The sequence below is a fragment of the Neospora caninum genome, chromosome XI (assembly GCF_000208865.1).
Source record: "Neospora caninum Liverpool complete genome, chromosome XI".
Lineage (NCBI taxonomy): Eukaryota > Apicomplexa > Conoidasida > Eucoccidiorida > Sarcocystidae > Neospora > Neospora caninum.
The window spans coordinates 3,585,909-3,611,325 of NC_018397.1; the positions used below are offsets into that span (position 1 = coordinate 3,585,909).

Sequence of the window (25,417 nt, forward strand, 5' to 3'; positions counted from 1 at the left end):
GGGAAAAGAGCGGAAGACTAGCAGAAGAGCCGAGGGGACAGCGAGAGTCCGAGAGGAAACTCGTCGCGAGAAAAGGAATTCAAGTGAAGCTCTCTCGCTTGAACGGACAGACTATCCTCACGTGGAACGGTTTGCTGAACGAGAAGATGGACCGCGCGCGCGGAGACAGGCGGGATGAAGAGAGAGACGTGCTAACGCCGCGAGGAGCCGCAGGCGACGAACGCAGAGAAAAAAGAAGCGTCACACAGAGGACACGGAAATAATGTGAACTTGAAAAGTAAACAGCACGGTAACGTCCACTCCCAGCTGCCGCGACGTACTAGGTATGGCAGCCGGTACAGAAAAAGTGTTCATTCGATCGTGACTATTTCGAGGCTAAAAAGAAGGAAAGGCTTGAGAAAAAAGACAAAAGCGTTTCCCCACGTGCGCTCGCAAAATTGCCGTCGGGGAAGGTAAAAACAACGAATGAACAGGAAAGAGCTAAAAAGAGGAAAGGGGCGTTTGGTCACTTTTCGCGAGTCGCGAAAGCTGAAGCACGATGAAGATCGGCGTGTTCTCGAAAGCCTGTCTCGACATCGATCGATTGCAATGTGCCCATGTAGGGTGGACGATCGCCTGAACGCGGAAGGCGCATGGAGCAAACAGAGCGCATGAAAAAGGGAAAGCGTGACCGAACCCCAAAGAAAATGTTCGTGCAAGAACAAAACCGCGAGAGCTGCTGCTTTCTTCTGAAGTACGAACCGGCACACCAAAAAAAGCAGTTTCAAAGACACGGGGTACGCAAAAGAGCCAAAACGTTGTCGAGTCCCTCTCCTTTCCCGAATAGAGGTCTATCCCCTTCCTACTCTCTCTCTCTCCACTTTCTCGTGCTTCACATTCCTCAGCTTCTCCTTCCCCTTTGCATCTTGTCCAACCCGTAGTTCCCGTCTGTCTTTCCTCTCCCTTCTCTGCCTTCTCTCTCCTTTTCATTCCGTCTGTCTTTCTCGCTTCTCTCCGTTTTGCTGCCTTGCCGTCTTCGCCGGTCTGTCCACACCGGCACTTACCGATGAGGAGAATTTTGCCACTCGAGGAATCTTCCGAGGAAAGAAACCACCCTGCGGAGACAGCAAAAAGCACGCATAGTCGCACAGTGAGGGCCCGATCGACGAAACCGGCGGCAGATCAGAGTTTCACAGAGAAGGATCCCCAAGCTCTCCAGGGCCCCAAGCGAAAGTCAAGGAAGGGAAGCGGGAGTTGCCAGCGCGGCGAACCACACAGACGGAAGGTCACACCCAGAAGAAAAAACGGGACGGACACGCGAGTGAAGAGAAGAACGAGCGCGGAATCGAAACTCGAGGCACAGCGACACTGGCCAAAGTGGCCGAAAGACAAATCGAGAAACAGCGCTGCGTCCTCCTACGCGTCCACCTCTCGGTGGAAAACGCAGCACGCACCCATCACCTAGATTCGCCAAGAATCTACCTGCCTTGTTTTGGGAACGAATCTCGAATCGTTGCATATCTCTTCTCCCCTCGGAAAGGGTACAAAGCCAAGCGGCCGCGCGCCGAGCACCTCGTGTCTTACCAGTTCTACAGACACACTTTCGAGCTCATGGGAGGCCATACACCTCGCGAAGAGGTTCTTCTGTCTGTTGCTCTTCCGCCCTTGGCCTTTGTTCTTTCCTTGGCGCTTCTCTTCTCCTCCCTCGGCTCCCCCCTCTACTCTCGCCTCCCCCCTCTACTCTCGTCTCTCCAGCCTTTCGTCTCTCGCCTAGGCCGCCGGCCGAGGAGTCCCCCCTCCAGTCGCACTCCGGCTCCGCGTTTCGAAACTCCAGACGTACCGTCCCCCCCTTCACCCCCGGCGCCTCTTACCGGATTGGAAGTCCCGAAATCGAAGGCTGAACTTTAGCTGCATGGTGTCTGCGTGCATCGAAGTGAGGACGAGGTCTTGCGCCCTCCAGTGGTCAAAGGAGAACAAGACAACAGAGCTATTGCGCGCGTCGTAGTGCAGCCAGACTCCTCTCCAGGCGGCTTCGGCAGGTGCGCCGTCGCCCAGATCTATCGCCACTTGGTTCCGTACTTCTCGGCATTCCGTAACTTCCCGGTAGCTCTCCTCGAGGGACACCGCGGCGATGCACAGCGAAGCGTCTCGACCCTGCATCCCCCAGAGCGAAGAGAAGGCGTTTTCTAACGGCGCGACCGGTTGGGCGAAACGCGCAGGAGCCGCGGGATCCCCTCCGCCTCTCTCCGTCCCGACTGGCGACGCTGCGTCCTCAGCTGCGGCTCGGCGCTCCGCCTGTCGCCTGCTCAACTCACCAGGCTCTGGATGAAGAGACAAAGAGGGCTCCACAGGGAGGGACTCGTCGCCTGCTCGTTCCCCGCCTCCGGGTCTAGGTGCGACGTCTTCCGGCTCTCCCCCGCGAAAACCGGAGCCTTCGCCCCCGGCGGCGCCCCGTCCGTCCGCACTTGACATCCGGCGAGTCGGTCCCGGCACGTCTTCGCCCTCGCCGGTTGCTGACGGTCTTCGGGGAACAGGCTGCGCGAAGAACAGACGACTGCCGGCTGTGTCGAGAGCGAGAAGTTGCCGAACAGGGTTGCCGCAAAAGTAGGCCACAGTGCCGACGTCGCGCAGAGCGCGCGGGCGTCGCGTCCCTGCTTCATCTCGCCGCTCCGTGCCTTCTCTCGCCTTTCGGGAGCCGCCCGCTTCGTCCCGGTCGCCGAGCCCGAAGTGCGAAGCGAGAGAAGAACTGGAGCTGGGCGAAAGAGGGGACGCGCGGAGGCTAGCGTAGTGCTGCACATTTGCAGTCACGCGGTCCATGTATCTCTGGATGCTCCCAACACTCAGGCCGCTGACGACGTGGATGCAGTGCAGGCTGGTTGAGTCCTCGCCTGCGTCTCCGCGCGGCGCTGCGCCGACCGCTGCCCCAGCCGTGGCTGCTGGCGGAGCCATGCAGGTCCAGGAGATGTCGAGGAAGGAGGGTTGTGCGGCGGGGAGCCCTCCCGAGGCGTCCCCGTGGCTTCCCAGGACGGACGCAGAGTCGAAGCAAAAGTGGAGTGGAAAACGGACGACCGCGATGAAGCAGTGGTCAGCAAACATCGCCGCACTCGTGCTGCTGCATCCGGGAAGCCTCACGCGTCGAAAAAGCCGGGAATCCATCACGACGCCCACGATGGACCCTGCGCCGGTCGACAGGCTCCCCGCCCATGCACGCGAGGCAGCGTCCCCGTCGCCCCCCGGCGAGCCGGTCCCCGGGGCCTGGAGCCCAGACGCCGGAGACACGGACGGAGTGGCTTCGGGGCGCGGTTTGGCTGCGTCCGTGGGGTCAGGGCCTGCGCTCTCCGGCGCAGAGGCCCGAAAGAAGAGCAACCAGTTGGAGCCCAAGTCCTGTCGGGAGAGCCACTCGGAGGCGACTGTCTCCGCTGGAAAGGCGAGGTTTTCCGACGGGAGACGGCTGGAAACGGAGACATTTCCCTGGAAAGCGTTTGGCGGCGCGGCGCTGTGGAAGAACCGCGGCGAGGCAGCAGAGGCGGGACGCCTCATGCCGAGAGGCTGCGTAAGGAGCGACACATCGTCCAGGGACTCGACGAACGTCGGGAGAACAGAGAAGGCCGGGTGGAGATACACCAGCTGCAACTGCGAGTGCTCGTCCTTCAAGAAGCTGCCGTGTTCCCAGGGGTACTGCAGAGAAACAGATTCAAAGAAAAAGTGCGGGAAACATGCGAGAGACCGGCACACGCCAGAACCCCAAAACGCGCAGGCCGGCTACGCGCTCGCACACAGAGGAGACTGAAAGGACAATCGGGAGGAATGCAGCCTCAAGAATGGGGCAATTCTAAGCCAAGGGGAGAAGCCTTCGACGGGGAAGAGCGCCTGCGCGGCATTTTCACGCGTGTGCTTCCGGGTTTTCCATGCACGACGCCAGTTCCAGAGAGGTTTTGAATGAAACCAGGAGGGTTGTCCCAGGCTAGGGGTGCTCTTTTCTGTCTCTTTTAGACTGCCTCCGAAAACGCGTTTTCTCGTCCACATGCAAACACCCGTCTTCGCCTCTCCTCCTCTCGCCGCACGTTTTCTCCGCGCGAGCCGGCGCCTACCTTGTAGACCACGCGATAGGCGTTTTTGGAGCTGTGTTCGTACCGCTCTTGCTGGACGCGGATGATGAAGAGAGTCGACAGAACGAGAAACATGGTGGCGCAAAAGCGCACACACTGCGCTCGCTGGTCGCCGCCTTCCGAGGCCGCGTCGACAGCGCCATCCAGAGCCCCTCCAGCGTTAGGCCGCCGGTGGAACATCATCCTCGCGCCTTGGTGTTCACACTCCAGAGCCCAGAAACGGAGGAAAACGACTGCTGTAGAGAAAGCGAATCGTGGAGAAAGAGAGTCGTGGAGAAAGAGAATCGTGGAGAAAGCGAATCATGGAGAAAGCGAATCGTGAAGAGAATCGTTGAGGAAGAGAGAGAATCGTGGGGAGAATGCCAAGCAAACGTTGGCGAATTGGTGCGTGGAAACCATGTAGAACAGGATTCCGCGAATCTCGAATACCTAGTGACCGCGGGAGGGGAAGGAGAGGAGAAGCAGTCCAGAGACACGCAGTGTGAAAAACGCGTGCGCTCTCTTTAGTGCATGGCTTCACGAAGTAGAAAAGAGGGCGACAAAATGGCGACGACTCTCTCCTCGTCTCTAGTGTCCGTCGCGGTACCGGTAGGCCTCCGCAGAGAAGAAAGGAGAAGGACCTGGAGCCAGGCGTGAGCCGTGAAAGCTACCCAGAAAGGTACAACTCTGCTCCCTCTGCTCTCTTCCTTTGTTTCCGCTCTCTCGCCCTCGGCGACTGCCTCTCTTTTCCTCCTCCCTCTCTGAGGACAGAGTAAGAGGGCTTTGTCCCGCGGTTCGCTCTTCCGTCGTGCGCCGCAGAGGATTCACCACTGTCGAAAAACGGGGCTTTCGGAATCCGTTTTGGAACCGAGGAAAGAGAAACAAAACAGTCGACAGACGATGTGCAGGCGATCTTCCCTTCGAACCAGCAGAGGGTCGCCTGAGGATCCTCTCGAGAAAAGAGGACACGAATAAAGGCGAGATTCGCAACACAGCAGAAGAGGGACAAAGCGGCCGCTACGAAGGAGAGGAAGGGGCTACAGATACGAGCGGAGAGAGAAGAGAAAAGCACGGGGATTTTGCAAGAGATAAGGAAAGCTGGGCTTTCAAGAGAATAAGGTTCAGAAGAGAGGAAGAGAAGACGTCGAAGTCTGGGCCTAGGCCGGGAAGGGACTTGTGCGTTTCCTCTCCGTATTCTGTTGGCCCGTCGCTGCAAGCTCAGACAGAGCAGCGCTTCCGAAATACGTGCGGATCGAGAGATCGGCAGTCGGCGTCAGAGAAGAGGGATGTGTCTCCGGAGATGCCTGGAAGCATGAGCGAGACAAGATCGAGAAGGCCGAGAAAAGGGGAAAGCAGACGGAGAAGATGCAGAAGAAGCCGGAGGTAAAGGAGAGGACACGAAAGCGACAAGCGATAACGACAACGGACAGATGACGGGTCGCTTCCTGTGGAGGTCAAGACGACGGCTGCCCACCACATCGATGGAGACAGCGCAGCTCACGCGTGTCGAGGAACGGAGAGACGAGGACGAAGTGGACGCACTTGAGTGAAGTGAACAAAACGAAGGGCGGGAGCCTGGAGAGGCCATCGTATCAAGCTGCAGACGCCACGACGAGACAGAGACGACGAGGAGGGCGCGATCTGAGGACGCGAGTGAAAACGAGCGAAGCGGGAAACCAGGGAACACGCGCTGAGAGGAGGATATCCGCCGAGAATCGCGGCTCAGGGTGGCAGGGCGAGGAAGTCCGGAAGAGAAAAAAAAATAGAAGAACTGGCTTCACGCAAGCAGGTGGGCATTTGAAGAATTTCTCAGCGGTCTTACACAGAAGAAGCTGAACCCGCAATTCACCACTGCTTGCTCTTTCCTGTCTTCTGAGGGTCTCTGCAGTTCGCGCGGCTGCAGCTCAGCGCAGTCGCCCCCCGTGGCCTAACTGGCCCTTTCCCCTTCCTAGCTGAGGCTTTCCCCTTCCTCTGTTGAGAAAGGGAAGGGAAAGGCGAGTCGCGCGTTCCCCAGCGGGGCAAGAAAGACAGAGGGAAGGGAAAGCTTCTCCATTTTCCTCAAGTCCTCCAAGGAGAGGAGGGGACTTCGCGAAGCGCGTTTCGTTCCCTGGTAAGCAAAACTCTGCAGGCAAGTGCACAGTCCAAAAGGAAGAGCCTGTGGACCAAGAAGCAAGGCGTCAGCGCAGTCTCCACTCAATTTAAGCAGGGAAACGGCGAGAGAACGGACTTCCAGTTGACGGCGAACGAAAACGTCAGCGCCGCCTTTGCGCAGAACAAAACGAAGCGGACTGGGCAGAGGCAACCATCTCCGTGCCTGCCAAGAGTCTCACTTTGCACCTCCAGAAGAAACTCCTAGGAAGTGAAACCTCGGGGAAGTCGGCCTTTCGCTCCTTTCTGTACGTCCGCGTCTATTTGGCACTTTTGCTTCTTCTCGGACGCCCAGCGTGCGTGGAAAGTCGCGCAGAGGGAACGGTCTCTGTCGCTGTCTCCTCTCTGTCCCTGTTCGGCATCAAGCACGTGTTGCCTGCCTTCTCGGTCGAGATATCTTTTGTCTCTTTGTGGCTTCGTTTATGTCTTGTACATCCTCTTGAGGTATGCATGTTTGTCAGCGAACGCTTTTCGTCCTCTCAGTCTCTCGCCTTCCATCCTTCGCTTGTGCTGTGCTGCGCATCCGAGCTACGCAGAAGTATGCGCGCAACGTTGCATTGTGTAGCCCAAGCGTGCGAGATTCCTTCTTTATCGCACGCTAGTTTGGTGACGCTTTTCTGTGGTCTTGACAACCTAAAGGACAGAGGCCGCTGACGAACTCTGGCGTAACGTCGGCGTGTTTTGTCACAACCTGTCAATTTTCCGTTTTCGTGCGGTTCGTGTGGTGTGCCCGTTTACAGCCGGCCCACGGACGAGGGGTATAAACCCCCGCTGAAGAAGTCGTGGAGAGGGTTCTGTCGGCATCAGAATGGAGACGAAAAGTGAGGCTTCTGGAAGAGATCTGAGGGACCCGGTCCTTCTTTCTCTGCTCCCTCGATTCTCTTCTGTTTCGTCTGCCGGTCATTCAGCAGAATCTTCCCTCGTTCCAGAACCGTCGCGAGGATCCCTCCAGCGGAGCCTCCGCGGTGCCCGCTTGCACAGCGTAGATCCTTTGGATCGAGGTGTATGTACACCTGGGATTCGTTCCACTGCGAATGCCAGAGGGGATGTTCCCCCGTTCTCTACTGTTACAAGCGCCTTCTACAGGGCGTCTTTCTCGTTTTTTCGGCCACCTGTCTTGTCCCTGTTCCCTGCGTCTTCCGGTGTCGCCTTCTGCTCATCCGAACTTCCAAATGTCTCTCCGAAAGCAGTCCCTTCCACCAGTCCGCGAGCGAATCCTTCAAGCTGCCCCGTCTCGCGTCCCACCGTCACTTCAGCCGGGCAAGGTTGTCCTTTCGGCCACGGAAAATCCGAACGCGCTGCGTCGGATCTCGTGCCTGCGGGCCCCTCCGACGTTTCCACGGACTCTTCCTCGTCTGGGACCGCGAATGCGGTTTCTTGCCCCGCGTCTGTGTTCGGGTCTGTGTGTCCGGTAGAGCATGGGTCTTCTGGTGCCTCCCTCTCGGGCAATTCCGCGGAGTTGCCCCAGGAGTGTCCCATGAAGAGGCTACCAGTTCGAAAGTCCTTCTTTTCCTCGCTTTTCTCGTCCTCCCCCGCTCCTTCCTCGTGCCCGTATGGTTTGGGCGAGGGCGGCGAAAACGCCCAAGGAGTCCAGGTCGAGGTCCCTGCGGGCCTCAGTGACGCTCGAGAGAAGTCGACGATTCCTTCCGTCTCAGGAGAGAACTGGAACTACCCGTCAGAAAAACAGTTCTACCGGGTGCGTGGCGTGCCTGGAATGCCTCTGTCACGAGCAAAAGAGGAAAGATCGCAACTAAACCACTGTGGGCGACTACCACTTGCCTGTCAAGCGAGGTGCCCTCGTGGTGAAGCGCTGAAACCAGGGGGGCGTGCAGTCGTGGCTGCTCCGTGTGAGAATGGGCTTTGCTCAGTACCAACTCTATAAATACATGACCAAATAGCTATTTGCGATGTGTGAAGAGGAAAGCGCGTCACGGCTTCTCCATCGAGCGTAGCAGCTGCGCTGGCAACGATCGCGGCGCTGCCCACCGACACGCAGTCGGAAGGTGCGAAGAGCCTTTCTTTGCTTGCGTCTCTCTCGGCAGCTTGAGAGAGTCCCAGGCGCCCGAACCGCCGCAGAGGAGGTGCATATATATCTGGACATTCCTCGGCCTGTCCCCTTTGGGTGTTTTCTTGTGAAGCGTACTCCCCGCTGGCATGTAGCAGGAGGACCGCGAGAAACTCGAAAAGAGAAGCGCATGCCGGTGGATGCCATTCAACGCACGGCAGAGTCCACGTGCAGCTTACTCCAGCAAAGTCCTTCTCGACTTCAGGTTTTTCCGTCTCTTCTCTGGCCCTCGCTTCTTGCGGCCCCGTTTTCTGCTGTCAACCCTGTGTGTACGCCCTTGCCGCGTGGACGCGCGGGACCGTTTTTGCCGTGCAAGAGGCGCTTCTGGGTTCGTGCACTGGGACTGAGCAGCTCTCGTCGACTCCTGTTGCCGCCTCTCATTTCACGTGTTTGTTGCTTCTGCGTTCCTCACAGGTGACGCGAGCGAAGGGCCACCAAGTCGATCCCGGAGACATGCCTGCAATTGTGGCGATTCACAACGCTGTGAATGAGCAGACGTGGACGGAAATTCTGCGCTTTGAGGCGTTTCACCAACGCGAGTGCGACACGCCGAAGCTCGTGCGCTTTGTTGGCCGACCTGAGGAGTTGACGTTCAAAGCGCGAATCAAGCACTTTCTCGGTTACGAGCGGCCCTTCGACCGCCACGACTGGCTCGTCGACCGGTGTGGAACCAAAGTCAGGTATGCGCAGCCATTCATGGGAGCAAGGAGAAATGGGAGAAAAGGAGCGACGGAGGCGTTTCTCGCGTTTCTGCGAAGGCAGCGTGGAAAACGGCGCGGAGTTTTCGTGCGTTTGTGGCTTTATTCTTTCCAGGTACTTGATCGATTTCTACGATGGACGAGCGCCCCCGGAAGAAGAGGCCAGAGGCAAGGTAGCGATCTACATTGATGCCAGGCCGGACGTCCTTAGTCCTCATGGTCTACGGGACCGTGTGAGAATGTTTCTTACCAAGAAAGGCTGGTTGCAGCGGTAACTTGCTTTGAGTTTAGTGGACACACAACCACGGGCGGCAAAAACAATCAGAAAATAATCAGAAAGTCTTTCTGTAAAACACCGCGAAACCCGGCTTCCCCCCCATTGTGGCAAGACGTGTCTGCGGAACTCTCTTCTCGAGAGCCGTTCTGTCGCTCTCCTCGTCGCGCGTCGCCCAACAGGGGGTCTGGCGGTGTGCTTCTTCTTTCGCCGAGTATGGGACTCCCGCGGAGTCTCACAGTGCTCCGCGAGAAAAGCCTCTCTGTTTCTCTTGTCTCTCTTCATTCCTTTACTGCACATGTTGCGGCCACACAGTCTACGATTCCAGTGGGGCCGACCACGTAGCGTTTTCCCTGGAGAGGACCAAGACTACGCTGAGTAGTGGGTGTGTGTCTCCTGGAGGGGGACGGGGTTCGTCGTTCTCCCTGGAGCCCAGCAGCCAGGTGCTCACTGAAAACGGAGGAGGGCGCAGAGTTTTTTCAGGCGAATGCATTGGACGAAACATTCCCCCCGTCGCTTCAGTTCAGAGTTTGTAGAGTTGGCTTCTAGGTGGCTGTGATTAGGTTGCCCCCGTCCGTAATTTCGCTGTTGGGTGCTTCGGAAACCACGCCCCCGATACGCCTGTTGTCTGTAGCTGTCTCAAACGCAACAAATCTCCAGGAAGCGAAATCGAGACACAGACACAATAACTGCCTTCCACTAAAAATGTCAATTTCAAGTGGAGCGCTCCCCTTTAGCAGCATTTGTTTCTCAATAAGCCAACGGTCAGTGGATACACCCGCGAACGCGCAGCCCACATCAGGAGCTAGAAATCCGCTGATGCAACTAGAATTATTTGAGGAATGCAGTCTCGAGTGAGACAGCTGTTTGACATTATGACACAAGCATTCTTATGTGTAGCCAAAAGAAGCGATTCAACGTGATCCAGAGTAGACGTTCTTTGGCCTGTGGAGCGGTCGTCAGAAAACATGTACGGACAAAGCACCTCCCAAAGGAATCGAAGACTGGCGCATGCGAAATCGGCAGGAGACCATTCAAGCTCACAACTTTGGAACCGAAATCCGGTTCTTCCGGAGTTCCTGAAAATGTCTCCCGAGTGGAAAACTGAATAACCAGTCATACAAAAGCGTACTTCCCGCCACGAAGACGCATCGTCTTCGATCATACCTAGACGTGTTAAAGAAGCCTTCATACGAAAAAGGAGGGGTCCCGAATTTTGTGCGAACATTCCGGTTGCTTCGATTTACGCATTCCATGGCTCCAGCGATAAGTCGGCCACAGAAACATCTGGAGAGGAGTTGTATCCGGAAACTCTGAGGACGCTTTCTGTTGGCTGCGTCGCTCTGTGCGTTTTCGTCCTTTTCTTCTCATCTCCTTCCCCATCAATTCTTCATTCTCAGTTTCTCCACCGTCGTCTTCGGTCCTTGTCTGCTTCAACGTCTTCACCCATTACCAGCATGAAGAAGCACCACGCCGATGTCACCCACACGCAAACTGTCGAATCTTAACGGGCATTTTTCCTCATTCTGAGCACGTTGTGCTGGCGCTGATGCGTCCCACAATACCACCAGTCACAGAGCTGTCGTAGTGGGTGTGGCTGTCGGATTCTTCTTTTGTTCCGTCCACTCGTGGGTGGTCCTTGGTGTTTCCCTCCGATGGAGCCTCTGAGGCTGGCTGTGGCTGAGGGCCGTACGTAACTCTAGCGATTGTGGGAGACGTCGTTTGCGGCCCGCAATTTAGAAAGGCGAGTGCGGCTGCAGCGCCGGCAGTACATGCACCGATCCTATCTTTGTCGCCTCCGGCGGCTTCACTGGCCACTGCAGCTACATTAGCCGTCAACGTAAGGGGTTGTGGTTGCAGGCCTTCGAGAGCCTTCTCAAAAACTTGACTAAGAAGCGGAGTTGCGTGCTGGTGGAATGTCTGACGCCACGCGAGCTCATTGAAACGCTGAAGTTGGAGAGGCTTGCCGTCGTACATTCTCCCGGAGAATGCTGTATACGAAAAAAAGCAGATGTGAAGAACACGACATTGCTTCAACCTACATAGTACAGGAAGCATATATGAAGCCCTGCAGTGAATGTGCGCAATGTCCCTCGTCACTGTATCTGTCTGTTTACTTGAAGCCTCCGTCTGCGTCAACACTACGTCAGGCAAAGTGGGAACGACTGAACACGATTATAAAGGTTCATGTTGGATGTCTCCCAAGAATCAATAACGCAAGATAGAATTGTACACGCAACTGTAGCCAGTTGCTCGAAGTACGGTTCTTTCTGGTACATGTGCAGCTGTTCAGACTCTTGGGTAAACTAGTGGGTCACCCCATCGATATGTGCTTCTTTCGCACGCCCCTGCAGAACAGAGAATAAAGTTAGCTGAAGCAACAACTTACTCAGTATAATATGATCTGCCTGGATGCAAGAGGCGTATTCAAGGTATATATCGCCGACGGTGACAGACGGGAGATATTGTTCCAGTTCCGGGCGGATTATGAGTGCTGCAAGAGCGTGTCCGCACTTGTTGCATTCGGTTAGGATATCATTAAGAATCTCATCATATTCCTCATCCTTCTCGATTTTCGACGGACACGCAATGTGAACGACGCGAGAAGGTTGCTGGATTCAAAACGGAGGAGGGGACAAGCAGGAAACTGATATTTAGTCTCCGACGCTTTTGGAACAAAGCGGCATCAAGAACTGGAGACTGGAGGCGTTGTCCGAGACACACATCTACTGCAATATGCTGAACATAGATTCAGCTTTCTTGAGATAGTTAGCGCGTATAACAGTGAATGTTTCGCAGTGCCGGAACACCTACGCACATATACGATAGGATATTTGTCCTCGGGATTCATAATAAACGTAGAAAGGTCGTAGTTTATAAGACGGCACAAATCTTTAACGCCTCTGACATTGTCACCCGTTTCGCTTCACTTACCCCACTGAGGAGATCGGCCTGAATCTGACTCTGAATGAGGTCGACAGGTTGGTGATTCGACCGTTGTGATGCCTTGTGCCTGGCGACCAGTTCGCTGGTGAAAGGCAGGAACGCAAGCAGCATAGAGTCGCGCATAGAAGATCCACAGGTGTCGTGTACTGCGACCAAGTTTCGGAAAAAGGTAACGTGGAGTTTTGTCTCCCTGATAAGTCCCGCATATCGGATGAAAACCACTTTCGCATCGGTCTCTCCAGTAGGTTACGGGAACACCTGCAGTTGTGTTCCCGAAAGGTCTTCCGCTCTGCAAGTTCCAACAACTGGGGCTTGGCACCGCGGTACGGAAGATCTTGTGTCACGAATCGTCATTGGTGCGAGCTCAAGATTTCACTTGGTTTGCTCAACGGACACACTCAGCGTAGAAGCAAGCAGTGCAGCAGTCATCGTTGGGTGAAGCGGTCACGACAACTTTTCTAGTCCTTTATGATATCGCCGCAACAAAACCACCCAGTTAACCGACTCCGACCTCTTTCGACGCCTCCTTGCTACATTACGCATGATTTTCTGTTTCCCTACAGCGCAGCCGCCCGTTGATATTGCGGAAGGGAAGCGATGAGGCTGACGAGACCCGTGTCATTCCCGGTGGCAGCTGCCTGCTGAGCTGCAGCTGCCAAACTCTCAGCCAGAGCCAGTCCTGAGGTCCTGCAAAGCAGTCCACCGACGACAAGTTCGATGTACCTTCGTTCAGTTGTGTTCCACCGATAATACGGTTCTTCGCAGAACGTCGCACAGTCTTTGCTTTCTCGACAGGTTCCTCACTGGGAGGCGGGGGCCTGAAGCTACGCGATCCTTACCCAACACACTAGAAGAGCCTGCGATGTCTTGCCTGCTAAGATGAAAACTGTCTCGTTGAAAATGTTTCCCTCCCTCTATTCCTTACCCCGCGAGTGCCCCCAGGACACTGTCGTCGGCCACGCTGTTCTTCCAGTCCGTAGGCCTGTTGATTCTTATGGGGAGACCGTGCCAAAGCATGCCATCAAGACGCAGTGCTGCGTGAGCTTCCTCGACAGAGGCCATTTCAACGAAGCCGTAATTGCCTCCACGGTCTCGTGCGAACCAAACGTGTAAAACGGGGCACACAGCCGGATTTGTACAGGAGTTATTGAGCCTCATGACGTGCCACATATGACGCTTGAAGTCATCCTCCGTGGCCTCCTCCAGCTGAAGCGGTAGATTGCCTAGATTGAAAGAAGCAACCAGCGGCCTCGATGTGAGTTGGTGACCACGTGAACTGTCCGAAACGGGGCTGGTCTCTAGTGGACTTGGACGACAGGTATCTATTGAAAAGCCATCTTCCCGATTTGTACGTTTTACCAATTGTTTGCTCACGTGTCTGAGCACTGGAGGAATCCGAAAGTAAAGAACCTCATGGGAAATATGGCTTTTGTTCCACAAAGAGACGGAGGACGGTGGTTCCCTCTCAAAAGTGTTGAAGCTTCTAGCATGACGACGACAACTAAATGCGTTTTGGACTTGTGTTCTCACAGAATTAGGGAAGGAACGAGGTTTTCTCTGAAGTACGATGTCTCATGCCAGTTCCTCTAGCACACAACAACACTTTCACGAGGAAAGCATTAGCAACAACGGAGTTCATTCCTCTCTGAGGCCTATTATCAACCGCCGTATGAAAAGAAAAGAACTTGAAGGGAACATACTGCTCTTCTCAGTGTGCTCACACCCGAGCTACCCTCCAACAGACATGCCAGAGTCGACGTACCGACATGAAGGCGCCTTGCACGCCGCGTAGCATTCATCTGTTGATCGTAAATCAATTGACCTTCCCTATCTGTTTTGCGAACCCACTGGAAACCGTCCCAGAAGACTTGTTGCTCTCCTTCGCTCGTCTTACAATACTTCTGTATGGTCTCATACTGCGGGGACATTCGGATACAGTCGTAGGCGTAAGGCGCTTCACAATGGTTTGTACAAGGAGACGCGGAGCAAAACTACTCAAGAAAGACGCAACAAGCAACCGAGGAATACTGTGGCATTTTGCATCTTATCCAGGCTCTGTCACACAATTTTAGTGTTGCTGTTTCATTTGATACGCCGGCACTGTTTGTCACTGTCATCTTTGCCCTACAAGGAATGCATTCGGAAGTTGGTATCGAAGGCTGGCTACCTCATACACAGATGTGTGACTTTTTGCCAGCGTCAGACCGTAAGCACTGTAACATGCCTTGCGTGGTGCAGAAAAAGCTGCAAGTCATGAATTCAGAGATCAACACTCCGTTTCCGATGTCGAGTGCAGTTCGAAGCACCAAGCGGAAGCTAGAGAACTACTGAACCTCTCCTTTTCTACGGGACCCAACTTTCTATCCTGCGGAACCCTTTTCTACCAAAGAATGACAGCGAACATATATCTGCACAAAGAAGATCCGACAACCCCCCATCGTATGCGGACCGAAAGGGTTGAGGTCCCACACGTGCTGGCAGGATAGGTTTGCAGGCGTAGATTTGTTCGTCCCTTGGTTTAACTACCGATGTATGTTCCATTTTACCGTACCTGCTTTTTCCTTCTAGCCCTCTCCCTGCTTCTCGATCTCCTGTACTCTTCCTCAGAGTCGCACTCTGGCGAGCGTTCCCTCCAAAGGTCATTTCCGCACTCCCCGTATCGCGCCCTTCCTCTGTCCCCCCCAAAGGGAGGTCCTCCCCTGCCTCTCCGCATTCCCCTGCCTCCTCGAAATCCGCCTCTAGCTGGCCAACCGCCTCCTCCCCGTCCTCGCCACCAAGTCCGTTCTGCGTGAGAGGCTCCGCAGCTTGGTCCAGGAAGAAATTCCCTGCGTCGTTCAAACTGTATTGGCCGAGGAGGAAATGTCCCGCGCCGGTCCACCTGTGGAGGGCTATAATGAGAACGGTGAAAGGAAGAAGATGAAACGGACCGGGAAAGAGAAGATGATCCACAGCGAGATCGTCTCACACTTGGCGTACGGCTGTCACTGCACGAACAGTTGCTGCGACTTGAAGAGGAACGGGAACGACCTCTGCACGAAGATGCTTCCCGGGAGTCCGTTCGCGACAGGGAACTTCTGTTGCTCCTTCCTCTCTGGTATTCCCTACCTCTTCGCTCACGGTATCTGCTGAGGGAGACGGACCGCGACGAAAGGGAGCGTGAAGACGGGGAGACTACTGATTGCGAGGTGCTCCGCCGCAGGAAGTTTCGTCCGCGGGAGACAAGGCCGCGTGCCCTAGGACTTGGCTGGTCCATGGAGCTCTCGCTTCGATCTCGAGTGATCCATGGATCTTTTTCATTCATTTCTTTGGGGCCTTCTTCTCTCGAAGGCGGCTGTTCGTACCACGGACGCTGCGGGTCAGTCGCTTCTGGCCGCATGAGGGCCGGCAGGTGTCCGGTCTCTGGGGCATATTTAACTGGAGGCCTGGAGATACACGTTCCCCGGAGAGGGACGCGAATGGGACTGCGGCTCCGACGACTGGCGTGCCGCGTGCCTAAGCGGCGGAACTCTCCACCATAAATGCCAGGCATGGACGAGTGATTGCGTGGAGAGCCATATCCCTTTTGCGGAGCTGGGGAGGGAACGCGAGAGGCACCCCTTCTGGAGGGATACCACTCTCGGTCTTTGTCGCAGTACATCTTACCCTCGAAGTTGGGTGCCATGCTTCCGCTGAGAAAGCACGACGTCAGAGCTGTAGAATTCCGAGACAGGGGACCGGTAGTATGGGGTGTGTGCTCACACGATGCAGAAGTGAATCAGGCATGTATGTCGGGATCCCAAAGTTCGTATGCAAGCTAAAGCCTTGCCGACGGCCTTGGTTAAGAGAGCTCAGTCCTTCTCCGCAAGCAAGTGTAACGCAAAGCGCCTCTACATGAACATGACACTACAGTGTATAAAGCTTTACTTCAAGATTTGGTCACCTGTCAGCTTTTTTCAACACACGTCTTTACAAAATGACGTACAAGAGTGACTGACAAGCAAGCTTGACTGCATAAAAACGCATGCTTCGGGACAACAAAGATCGCCAAATGACATGAACAGTCTTACAACTGTGCGAAGCACAGTCGTTGACAGATTCGAATCAAACGGTAAAGTGCCAGAAAGTTTGCAGCCAGTTTCCGCCTACAGCTGTGCAATGCGGACTCCACGCCGAACACTGCGCGGCCTGTGTGTGTGCCTTTCCCGTCGTCACGAGGAAAAAAAGTACGGTCGACCGCTGGGTGGGAGTTGTTTCGCTCATGTCAGTTAGCTAGACCAATTTGCTAAGAGGTTGACGCAACGTCAGTGTCATCAAGTGAAGCACATCTCTCTGCTCATGTGACTACGGTGAGCGCTGGGCCTCTCTCCGAAACGGAAGAAAAGATAAGAACCTTGTTATCCTGTCTCGATGTCGGGTTGGGCGGCTACTTTTGCGGAGGATATCTCTCTGACGCTTCACTGAAAGGTTTCGTTTCGAAAGCTTCTTTCCTGACTCTGGAAGCAACGTTCCACTCCCCCTTACTCAACTATCACACCTTTGTGTGATGCCTGTTTCACAGCTGCTTCTGAAAGCTTCATCCTTTCAAATCTTTCTCCAGTTATCTTGGCAACACCGTGGCAACAATGAAGATATTAGTATGCAAGGCTTGCGTACCCGACCGGTGACGATGAGGCAAATAGCGTCCATTGACAAGTCCGATTGGCGATTGTTGCCAAATCCAGAAATTGAGAGACTGCATACCACAGCGATACAATTTACTTTGAGCAACGCTGTAGTTAGTGGGGAGACATTTTCCTCCGCCAATAGCCTTAGTAAGCATTCTGGATGTGGGGGAAACAATTGACAAACTTCGCGTGTAGGTATCCAGGTGCTACGTAGCCATTGGCCGCCTTCGTCTCTCGAGGCCCTACGTGCTGGGGGGAAGGTTATTCAAGTCCCTCGCACGCCAAACAACCGGTTGATACAGGCGAATGGACGGGTTCCCATGCGTACACGTTGGTAAGATGAGACGTTCTGACTCGCCAGTATCCACTCTATTCCAGTGATCGTTCCTCCGCCACGTGACTACAAATTCTGTGGAAGGCGTATCTGCGAACGCATGTGCTGGCGCGGCTCTCTCTTACGCATGAAGGCGGTCCCCAAACGACCGCAAAGGCGCTGGCGCCTAGCAAATGACTGTAGCTTTCCTACTAGCGGTTAATGCGAGCGCGTTGGGCGAAACTGGCGGTGCATATGTGCGTCTCGGCAAGTCCCCGCCCCGTCGTTTAGTCATTCGACTTGTCGGTTGAGGAAGAGTAAGCAATGATGAAGAAACAAAAAGAAGCTAAGCTCTGGAGAGTCTGTTTTCCCTTCCTCTCGCATCCCCTGGGGTAGACGATCTGCCTTGACTACTAAAACAGCGAGATGGTTCGCAATGACTGCCGCACGACCTCGTGAGAAAACAGTTGAGCAGCTCCTAATAGGGTCACAGCCTTGTGACGACAACATCTCCTCTCCTGAACGCTCGTTCTATTGCAGTGTGTTTCGGACGTTTTGACGTGGAAGGAAACGGCTGCAATAAATGAATCACTGTATCACTCTGGTGCTACAGAAACCAACTGAAAGCATTGAAAGGCTCCTTCCTAATCGGCAGCTGGACATGCCCAGTGAAGCCGGCTCTGCTGCCCCAGACAGGAGCCGTGCTGTCGGCATGAGGACGTGGACTCTCCTGACTGGTATAACCTGCCGTATAAGCATGACTTGAGAAGATTGAGCAAGCTACAGATAGTCAGATCAGCCCAGTGCATAAAATGCAGTGAGCTGGACGGCACACGTTGTCGAAAGTGAAGATGACAATATTGGAATATCGGTTGATGGCGGTGGGAACGGCGGATCTCAAATATGAAATCAGTACCTGCGACAGGGACCGACAACCTTCCTGCCTTCGCCAGTAAACACGCAGACAGTGCGTTTCGAAAAGTAAGGCTCGTTCGTACGTGTGAAAAGGATCTCATTCCTGCTTCCTTGACACATTGATAAGCGAAACTGGAAATACCGCCGGTCCACATGAAAAACACGCTACCGGAAATGTGGGAACTCGCACTGCCGAACTTTTGCGTCGGATGACTCCTGGCGGAAACTCTTTGCGCCTGCGAATGGTTGTGGGAAGTATCAGATCGTCACACGTAGTGACTGCTGCTGGAACCGTGTGACAACACACATCCAACCGTACCATCTTGCGTGTTGGCGATGCAGCGCTCTTCATGGTGCTTTCTCCCAAAACTCGGTGGCATCGGGCTGGGGCAGTCGAATATACCTCTCCCCATTGACATCCGTGTACACCGAATACACTTGCACCGTTTCAGTGCAGTTCTTATTGGGCGCCTGGTAGATCAAATCGTTCATGGGCTTCTTAACTATAGCGAGTCGGCAATCCATTGGCCAATCATCACACGCGCAGGGGGCCGGTCCATAGCATGCCTTTCCTGAAGAGCAGCACAAACGCCGTTGCAGCTTGGAAAAGGTACAGGCGACAAAGTACTGCGCCCAGTAAAGGACGCTGGCACTCACAGTGAGCCGGTGCGTTAGGCGGCACAGCAGATGTAACCAAAGAAAATAGCAGCAAAGCTGATGCGGCACCCCACAAGGCAGACAATTCAGAGTCATACAGAGTGTACAAGCAGCTAGACCAAATGTGGAACCGGTCGCCCACGGCACAAGGACAGAGCTTCTAGAAAAGGTATACCCTTCCGCGTCATAAAAGTCTCCACAGTGCCCTGGACGCGTAAATGCGTGAGAGGTACTGCCTAACGTTGCGTTCCTTACCATGAGCATGGACTGCAATCCACATGTCCCTTGCACCTAGAACACCGGGAGCCTGGCCGGGTTGGAGAACCTCAACTCTCACGTGCACCTTTTTCAGTAGAACTGGTTGGCATCCTCGAGTTTTTTGATACAAATCTGTCCAGTGAGAGAATTTGCCAGCGTCGAAGAGGATCGAAACAGCAGAAGATTTCCTGTGCCCGGAATCCGGAACCGTCAACCCCCCGGCAGCGGCGCCCTCCTCCGCTGGGGCCGCAGTCAGCCCGAAGTATTCGAGGTACGACTGTCGACGTCTTTGATTCGTGACATCGTATTTGCTGTCGTCAAATTCCTCCTGCGTGTCCGCGGCCTCGTCCTCCGGTCCGTACGCGACGTTCTCCGCCTTCAGTTTGGCTTCAGGCCACGCTTGGTCTGCTGGAGTTGCCATCTTGCTTCACTTTTGCGTCAGACGAAAGTCGAGGAGAGCACGAGAAGTGCAGCGAGCAGCAGGCAATTACAAATGTGAGTCTTGAACAAAGAAAGTCTGAAAGAAACGGCTGTGAGGGCGGAAAAGCATGCAGAGCACCAAGAAGCGGCGAACTGAAGAATCTACCGCTCGTTTTCACGTCCTCGTGCAGGCTACCGGGATACGCAAGAAAGGAGCGGGAGAAAAGAGCGCGAGTTTGCAGGTTCACTAGCACTTCTCAACCCCCTCTCTTACGTAGCGCTCGACGACCGGTTCCCCGAAAAATGAGCCCCCCTAGTGGGTCGTGCCTGAAAAATTTGATATCCAGGCGTTTAAATTTCCCGCGCCTGAACCAATTAACTCGAGAGAGCTGCTAGCACCGAAGCATGAGAGTCACTACGGAGAAATGTATGTTCTCTGATACATGGATGAACAAGTCTGCTCAAAAAATAAAACATAAAATGCGACGGGGATCGAAGGCCAGTATCCAGCTCACCGGCGCACGGTTTTGCTCTGGTTGGTAGGGCAAGACGCACCGGCTGTTAGTTGCGCGCTTGACTGGGAGCGCTCTGTGCGTGGTGAAGTTGCGGCTTCCTAGCGCATTATGTGTGCACACCGTCATGTATCTGAGCATCTATTCTGTCGCGAGGGGAAGGTGAGTCATAAATAATCATTACAAATAGAAAACACACGCAAAGCACAGAGAACCATGCCACTCGGCTCTTTCTCCGCTCCCGCTCCCGGCTGTTTCCCCCCCGGCCTACGCCACACAGTTTGAGGTCCGCGGTCTAACGCGCCATGAGGTGAGACGCCCTTCGTCGTTTAGTCTGTGGCTTATACTCCAGGTTAATTTGCTGCATCAGGCACTTCCAAGTGACTGAAGGCTGCACGGTAAAAGTATTTTCACCGCTAGGAGGTAGCCTGAAATCGCCACGTAGTACATACAGCCAGCTACACCCCACGAACAGGACGCCGAGTAGGCGGCAGCTGAGCAGCTGCTCTTGTCGCATCCTGTGAGAGAGGCAACAGCTCGAGTTCCTGGGACAGCTACATCGCTGCGATTCTTGAAACGCTTCGTTCTTGCTGTTCAACCGCTTGCCTTTCTCTGAAGATACTTTCAGATGCGACTCTCTCGGCTGCAAATGTGCAACTGCCTTTTGCCCGACTTCTCCCTGGAGATCTCCGCATATACACTGCTGCGTCTCTCGACTGTCCGTCGTCTCGGACGTCTGCGTTTCCGCCCGTTCTGCTCTTTGTGGGAAATACCACAAGCGTGCTCACGATTAAACAGCAGGGATTTCCATCCAGTGCATCTTTCTTCGAAAACTCGTTTTGGCGACGTAAGTGTTACGCGGTCGACTCCTGTTCTCGAACGCTCCTGCAGCTGCGTGCAGGCTTGAAAGGAGCGACAGAGAATTTTGTACGAACTAGACGGTGAAACGCGCTTGCACCAGCGGCTTTTTCGCGGCTATAGAATCTACAGTAATCGCACTTTGTACGGTGGCCTGGCCCCCACCGCCAGTCTGTGAAAGGGAGAGTCCACGCGTTGCCAGAATAGACACTTTTAGACACTTGGGCAACGCGGTTATTTCCCTCCTATTGTCTTTGAACTCACACGGTTCCTCGGTGATCCGACACCTCCCCGTGGGAGCGTCTTCTTGTCGTACGTTCCTCTAAGCGGCAGCAAAGAAACTTGGTTCCCTTCTGAGCGTTTTCAGGAGGGTGGTTGACGGAATTTCTCTACAGCTGATCCATTTTTAACCAGGCAGGGTGCAACCGGATTGCCTACGGGTTTTGTGGTGAAGATGGAAAGGGTCTCAGAGGAAGGCAGTGAGGCGTCTTTGACGAGTTTCCATTTTTGCACGATCGATGAAGACTCGCATCATTTGGTTCCTCCGGAGTCGAGAAGCAAGACTGAGAGAAACAACTCAACGACACAGACAGAGGTGCCGGGAGCCTGGCGCAAATCCATGCGTGTGAGGTTCCAGCTTGCGCGAGTGATGGTGAAAGTCGGAAAAGAATACACGGAACCGCAGCTCTGCTGGATCGCGGAGTCCATGTACAGTTACAAAGCGCCGCGAAATACGGCTCCCATCGTGACTCGCGAGTATTTTGGGACGCTTCCTTTTGATGTCGACCTTCAACCGCCTTCGGACTGTGGAATCTACAACGATGAAGAGAAAACCATCGTTTTCGAGGACATGAGCAGACGCCAGCGAACTGTCAGGTGCATCTTCCCCCTGAAAATATGGAAACACAAGGTTTTCATTGCCACGGAGTAAGACATCTATTCTCTCTGCCTCCTTTCTGAAGTCTCTCCTTTTTCTACCTTCCACCTGCGAATGTCTGTGCCTACACGCGTTTGTACCCGATAGGTCAGTATTCTCTCAGCCAGCATATCCATCTAATGCTCTCCAAAGCTGTCGCACCCATGCATAAACCTATGTACATCTGTGAATATATATACGTAGATGTCAGCGTAGGCCAGCGTCTCCGTGTCTATTTATTGACAGGTGCTGCCGCTTGTTCGTATTCCTTCACTGAAAGTTTATAGATATCCATATAGTGAAGTTGTATACCTGTTTGGGTACCGTCGGAAAACCTCTGTTCGTCGAAGCTACAAGTTGTGGAGTTGTCTTTATTCCTTTCCCTTGTGTGTCATTCAAAATGTGCGTCGTTATAAGCCAGCGTTGCGTGTCCCTTTTTCGCTTTCCGTTCTTGTCTGTTCCTACCTTGTTTTCATCCGCTCTTCTTTCGCGTGCCATCATCCCCCGTCTCCGCCCCGTGCTTGTGTCCCATGGCTTCTTTGGACTGTATCTCCAGCTTCCTTCCGCTATTGTCCTGTCCACTGACTGGACTCTGAAATTCCGGTTTCATCCTTCGCATTTCGGTTACCCCTCTGTTGTGCGTTCAGGAAACTGAACAAACTTCCCTACGAAACTGCCATGCGTGGCTGACGGGATGTGGTCAAGAGCGTGAAATAGGAAAGATGCAAGATTTCTCTTCCAGTCCCAAACAAAAAAGAGAAGAAACACCTTTTCCCCTGCTGCCTCTTCTCACAAACACCTGAGTTTCCTCGATTGCTTCACCGCGCAATCAATTTCACAACACCTCAGAGAGACAGAGGGAACGGTGTAGGGCGACGCAGTGCAATGACGATGCAAAAGACCGGACGAAAGAGGAAGGTCTACGAGGCCGTTTTGTGTACCGGTATCGAGCAAAACCCCCTGAGGGCTCGTTTTTTTTTTGCAACACCAAGGTCTGCATAGACATTGTTCCTCCGAAAAGAGGGTCTTTCCAGAGAGAAACACGTTTATGGATCTGTTCTCTGGTGTACGCTGCCGCCTCTGCCAAAGAAGTGCGTCTCAGAATAAACACCTTTTTGTGAAGCAGGTTACGCAGGTTATTTGCGGCCAACATGAGTCTCTATTTTCAATGTTTGCCGCATCGTTTATCTGTTTCTTTTTGTATAGGCGACATATAGAGAATTTCTCTCCAGAATGCGTGTATGTCTGGGTTGCACCCATGCAGGTGCTGTAAAGCTCACTTCCGTACGTTCACACTTTTCTTCGCTCAGTGTAGCCGAAATACTTCGCATACACTTTCTGTAGACGAGGATCGCCTGCGCGGCTGTCTCGCAGACCGCATGCCTCCTCGTCTACTGTGTATATACCCCCGCGTGATTGAAAAAGGACTCTAACCTTGTACAGCCGAAACAGGTTTCTCTGCTTTTGAGGCAACGCCAGCGAGAGAAGCGATCGGACTCCACTGATGATGAAAGGCTGCGCTACTGCCCTGGATCTCTGGCGTGTTTCGGCCTCAGAGCGGTGCCGCACACGTGTCTCTTTTATCCCTTGAGGAATTTCTCGCACGCGTTTTCTTTCCCTTTCCCCTCCTCTTTCGCGTGACGCTAGGAGAGAAAAGGGGGCTAAAAGTGCAAAATCTGTGGTGGTGGTTCAAGAAGTCAGCCCGGAAGTATCGCAACAGGCACCGAGAGACGCCTCTCGCGTCGTTTATGAACAAAAGGGAAACAAAGGAGAGAAAAAAGAGGGAGGACGAGACGCAATACAAAGCACACACCGGAATGCGATGGCGAAACGACAGAAGTAAACCGCCAAACGGCCTTCCTCTTAGTCCATCCGGCACTTCAGTTGGCGAGTCGTGATTTTGTTCGGGGTCCTGCGAGAGAAAGGACACAGAACGCAACGGAAGTTCAGCGAACATCTCGGTCGCATGCCAGCGAGAAAGCAATCACACCGAAAACGCCAAGTCCTTCTTTCGAACGCATCGCCGCCTACACCAGGCTACAGGAGAAACAGGGAGACACTGAACCAGCGAAAGAAACAGAGAACGGACGAGAAAAGAGCAAAGCCAGCGACGAAAGAGGAAACAAGGAACGAGAAAGAGAGGGCGTGCGGGACAGCAAGCAGAGAGATCCACATATTCCGGGAGGAGTCACAACGAACGATGCGCAACTTCCGGGGTTTTGCCTCATTCAGGCTCACTCCGTACACCCGTTTTGACGCGCGACGGAAGAAATGTGCGTGGAGAGAAAAAAGCCGGAGGGGGGGAAGACAACTATTCGGACAGGAATATGGGCCGTCTTTAGACGGAGGCTCTGCTGTCTACAAAGGTATCGCCGTTTCCCAACTCAAGGCTTCAACCTCTGACTCCTCTCTTTACAAAAAGCACGGGGCGAGCAGAGAGCAGTGGGACAGGTCGACGAGAAAGCGGCAGAAAAGGAGACACAAGACACGAGAAAAGGTGAAGAGATGGCAGAGACGCGCGAGGGAGTGATGTGGCGAGAGAGCGACAGAGAGGAGAGAGCGACAGAGAGGATAGAAAGGAAGACCAGGGCGAGAGAGAGAAAGAAAGGGAGAGACAACGAACAAAGAGAAAGGATAAAAAGAGAACGTACATGACGTGGACGACCGCTCCCCATCCAGCAACGCAGTCGCGGTCCACGGCAGCCAGCAGGCTTTGCGAGAGAGTCTCCATGAGTTCCTCTTCGTTCTGGAAAACACAGCACAGCCGACAGAGTCGCCGAGACGGTGACAGAGTGCAGACCGGGGGCGAGGCGAAACAGAAAAAGGACATCCACAGAAAACGTGCGAAGAAGACGGAAGGCGACAGTGAGACAGCAGAGCGAAGAGAGAAGCCAGGAGAGAGGAAAGAGAGATCAGAGCCACAACAGGGAGGGAAAAAAGCGACGCATGAGACCCAAGAGTAACAGAGACCGATGAGAAAGATCGACACATAAGGGAGACAGACACAAGAAGAACAGGGAGACAGATGAGAAAGATAGACAAATAAGGGAGAGAGACAAAAGAGGAACAGAGAGACAGATGAGAAAGACCGACGGATTTCCGCGTTTCGGTACGCGGTTTTTGGCTTACCATGTCCGGTCTCCAGAGCGCCTCGCAAACGCCGACGAGTTGCTCCCCGGACGTCCCGTTGCAGACAAAGTCTTTCGCGTAGCAGGCGGCGCCGATGTAGTCGAACGCGGAGAGGAACGGTTGGTGCGTCTCGGGGTGGAGACCAGCTGCGACAAAAATCGAAAAAAGAAGACAAAAGTGGAAACAGGAAAAAACCGAGACATACTGTGGAATGGATGGCGCTCAACGCTAGCAAGAGAGACGTGCACGCATACGCAGATTCTTCAAATCCGCAGACACTAAAACCCGAAACACACCAAGATAGATAGTGCCTTTGAGGTAATATATATATATATTTACCTTTCTAGGGAGCGTTACGCGACTTGACACGAACGGGAACGTCGGGAAGTGTCGCGTTGTGAGACGTGAGGTTTGTGAGAGCATCGTTCTTCTACGCATTCGTCTTCGATCTTTTGTTTCCCGTCTACGCTTAGCCCTCTTTCTCCACCGTCGGGGACGACTCCCCAGATGAATCAGCTCACCTTCGTCCCACCTGCTCTTCAAGTGACAACGACCATTCCCCTCGAGAAGAGAGACAGAACCACCACAGGTCTATCAA

At 54.0% G+C, this 25,417-nt stretch overlaps 6 protein-coding genes across 6 annotated transcripts; 2 read left to right on the forward strand and 4 right to left on the reverse strand.

Annotated features, from left to right (window-relative positions):
• Window positions 1-505: 505 nt before the first annotated feature.
• On the reverse strand, window positions 506-4,271 carry NCLIV_057220 (conserved hypothetical protein; the record flags this gene model as incomplete). The annotated part of the gene is made up of 4 exons (XM_003885278.1): window positions 506-615; window positions 1,044-1,094; window positions 1,851-3,657; window positions 4,071-4,271. The coding sequence occupies 4 exons, from the start codon at window positions 4,269-4,271 to the stop codon at window positions 506-508; spliced, it is 2,169 nt and encodes a 722-aa protein (XP_003885327.1).
• A 2,752-nt stretch (window positions 4,272-7,023) lies between these two features.
• Window positions 7,024-9,253, forward strand: NCLIV_057230 (putative cytochrome c heme lyase; the record flags this gene model as incomplete). The annotated part of the gene is made up of 3 exons (XM_003885279.1): window positions 7,024-7,911; window positions 8,695-8,960; window positions 9,094-9,253. The coding sequence occupies 3 exons, from the start codon at window positions 7,024-7,026 to the stop codon at window positions 9,251-9,253; spliced, it is 1,314 nt and encodes a 437-aa protein (XP_003885328.1).
• A 1,520-nt stretch (window positions 9,254-10,773) lies between these two features.
• Window positions 10,774-15,859, reverse strand: NCLIV_057240 (putative splicing factor U2AF 65 kDa subunit; the record flags this gene model as incomplete). Its single annotated transcript, XM_003885280.1, has 7 exons — window positions 10,774-11,243; window positions 11,642-11,864; window positions 12,187-12,280; window positions 13,124-13,404; window positions 14,093-14,189; window positions 14,750-15,086; window positions 15,841-15,859. The coding sequence occupies 7 exons, from the start codon at window positions 15,857-15,859 to the stop codon at window positions 10,774-10,776; spliced, it is 1,521 nt and encodes a 506-aa protein (XP_003885329.1).
• A 2,558-nt stretch (window positions 15,860-18,417) lies between these two features.
• Window positions 18,418-19,405, reverse strand: NCLIV_057250 (conserved hypothetical protein; the record flags this gene model as incomplete). The annotated part of the gene is made up of 2 exons (XM_003885281.1): window positions 18,418-18,641; window positions 18,982-19,405. 2 exons carry the CDS (start codon window positions 19,403-19,405, stop codon window positions 18,418-18,420), a joined length of 648 nt encoding a protein of 215 aa, XP_003885330.1.
• Window positions 19,406-21,228: 1,823 nt separating this feature from the next.
• NCLIV_057260 (conserved hypothetical protein) lies at window positions 21,229-22,380 on the forward strand (the record flags this gene model as incomplete). Its single annotated transcript, XM_003885282.1, has 2 exons — window positions 21,229-21,701; window positions 22,338-22,380. 2 exons carry the CDS (start codon window positions 21,229-21,231, stop codon window positions 22,378-22,380), a joined length of 516 nt encoding a protein of 171 aa, XP_003885331.1.
• A 1,173-nt stretch (window positions 22,381-23,553) lies between these two features.
• On the reverse strand, window positions 23,554-24,520 carry NCLIV_057270 (hypothetical protein; the record flags this gene model as incomplete). The annotated part of the gene is made up of 2 exons (XM_003885283.1): window positions 23,554-23,602; window positions 24,342-24,520. The coding sequence occupies 2 exons, from the start codon at window positions 24,518-24,520 to the stop codon at window positions 23,554-23,556; spliced, it is 228 nt and encodes a 75-aa protein (XP_003885332.1).
• Between the last annotated feature and the right edge of the window lie 897 nt (window positions 24,521-25,417).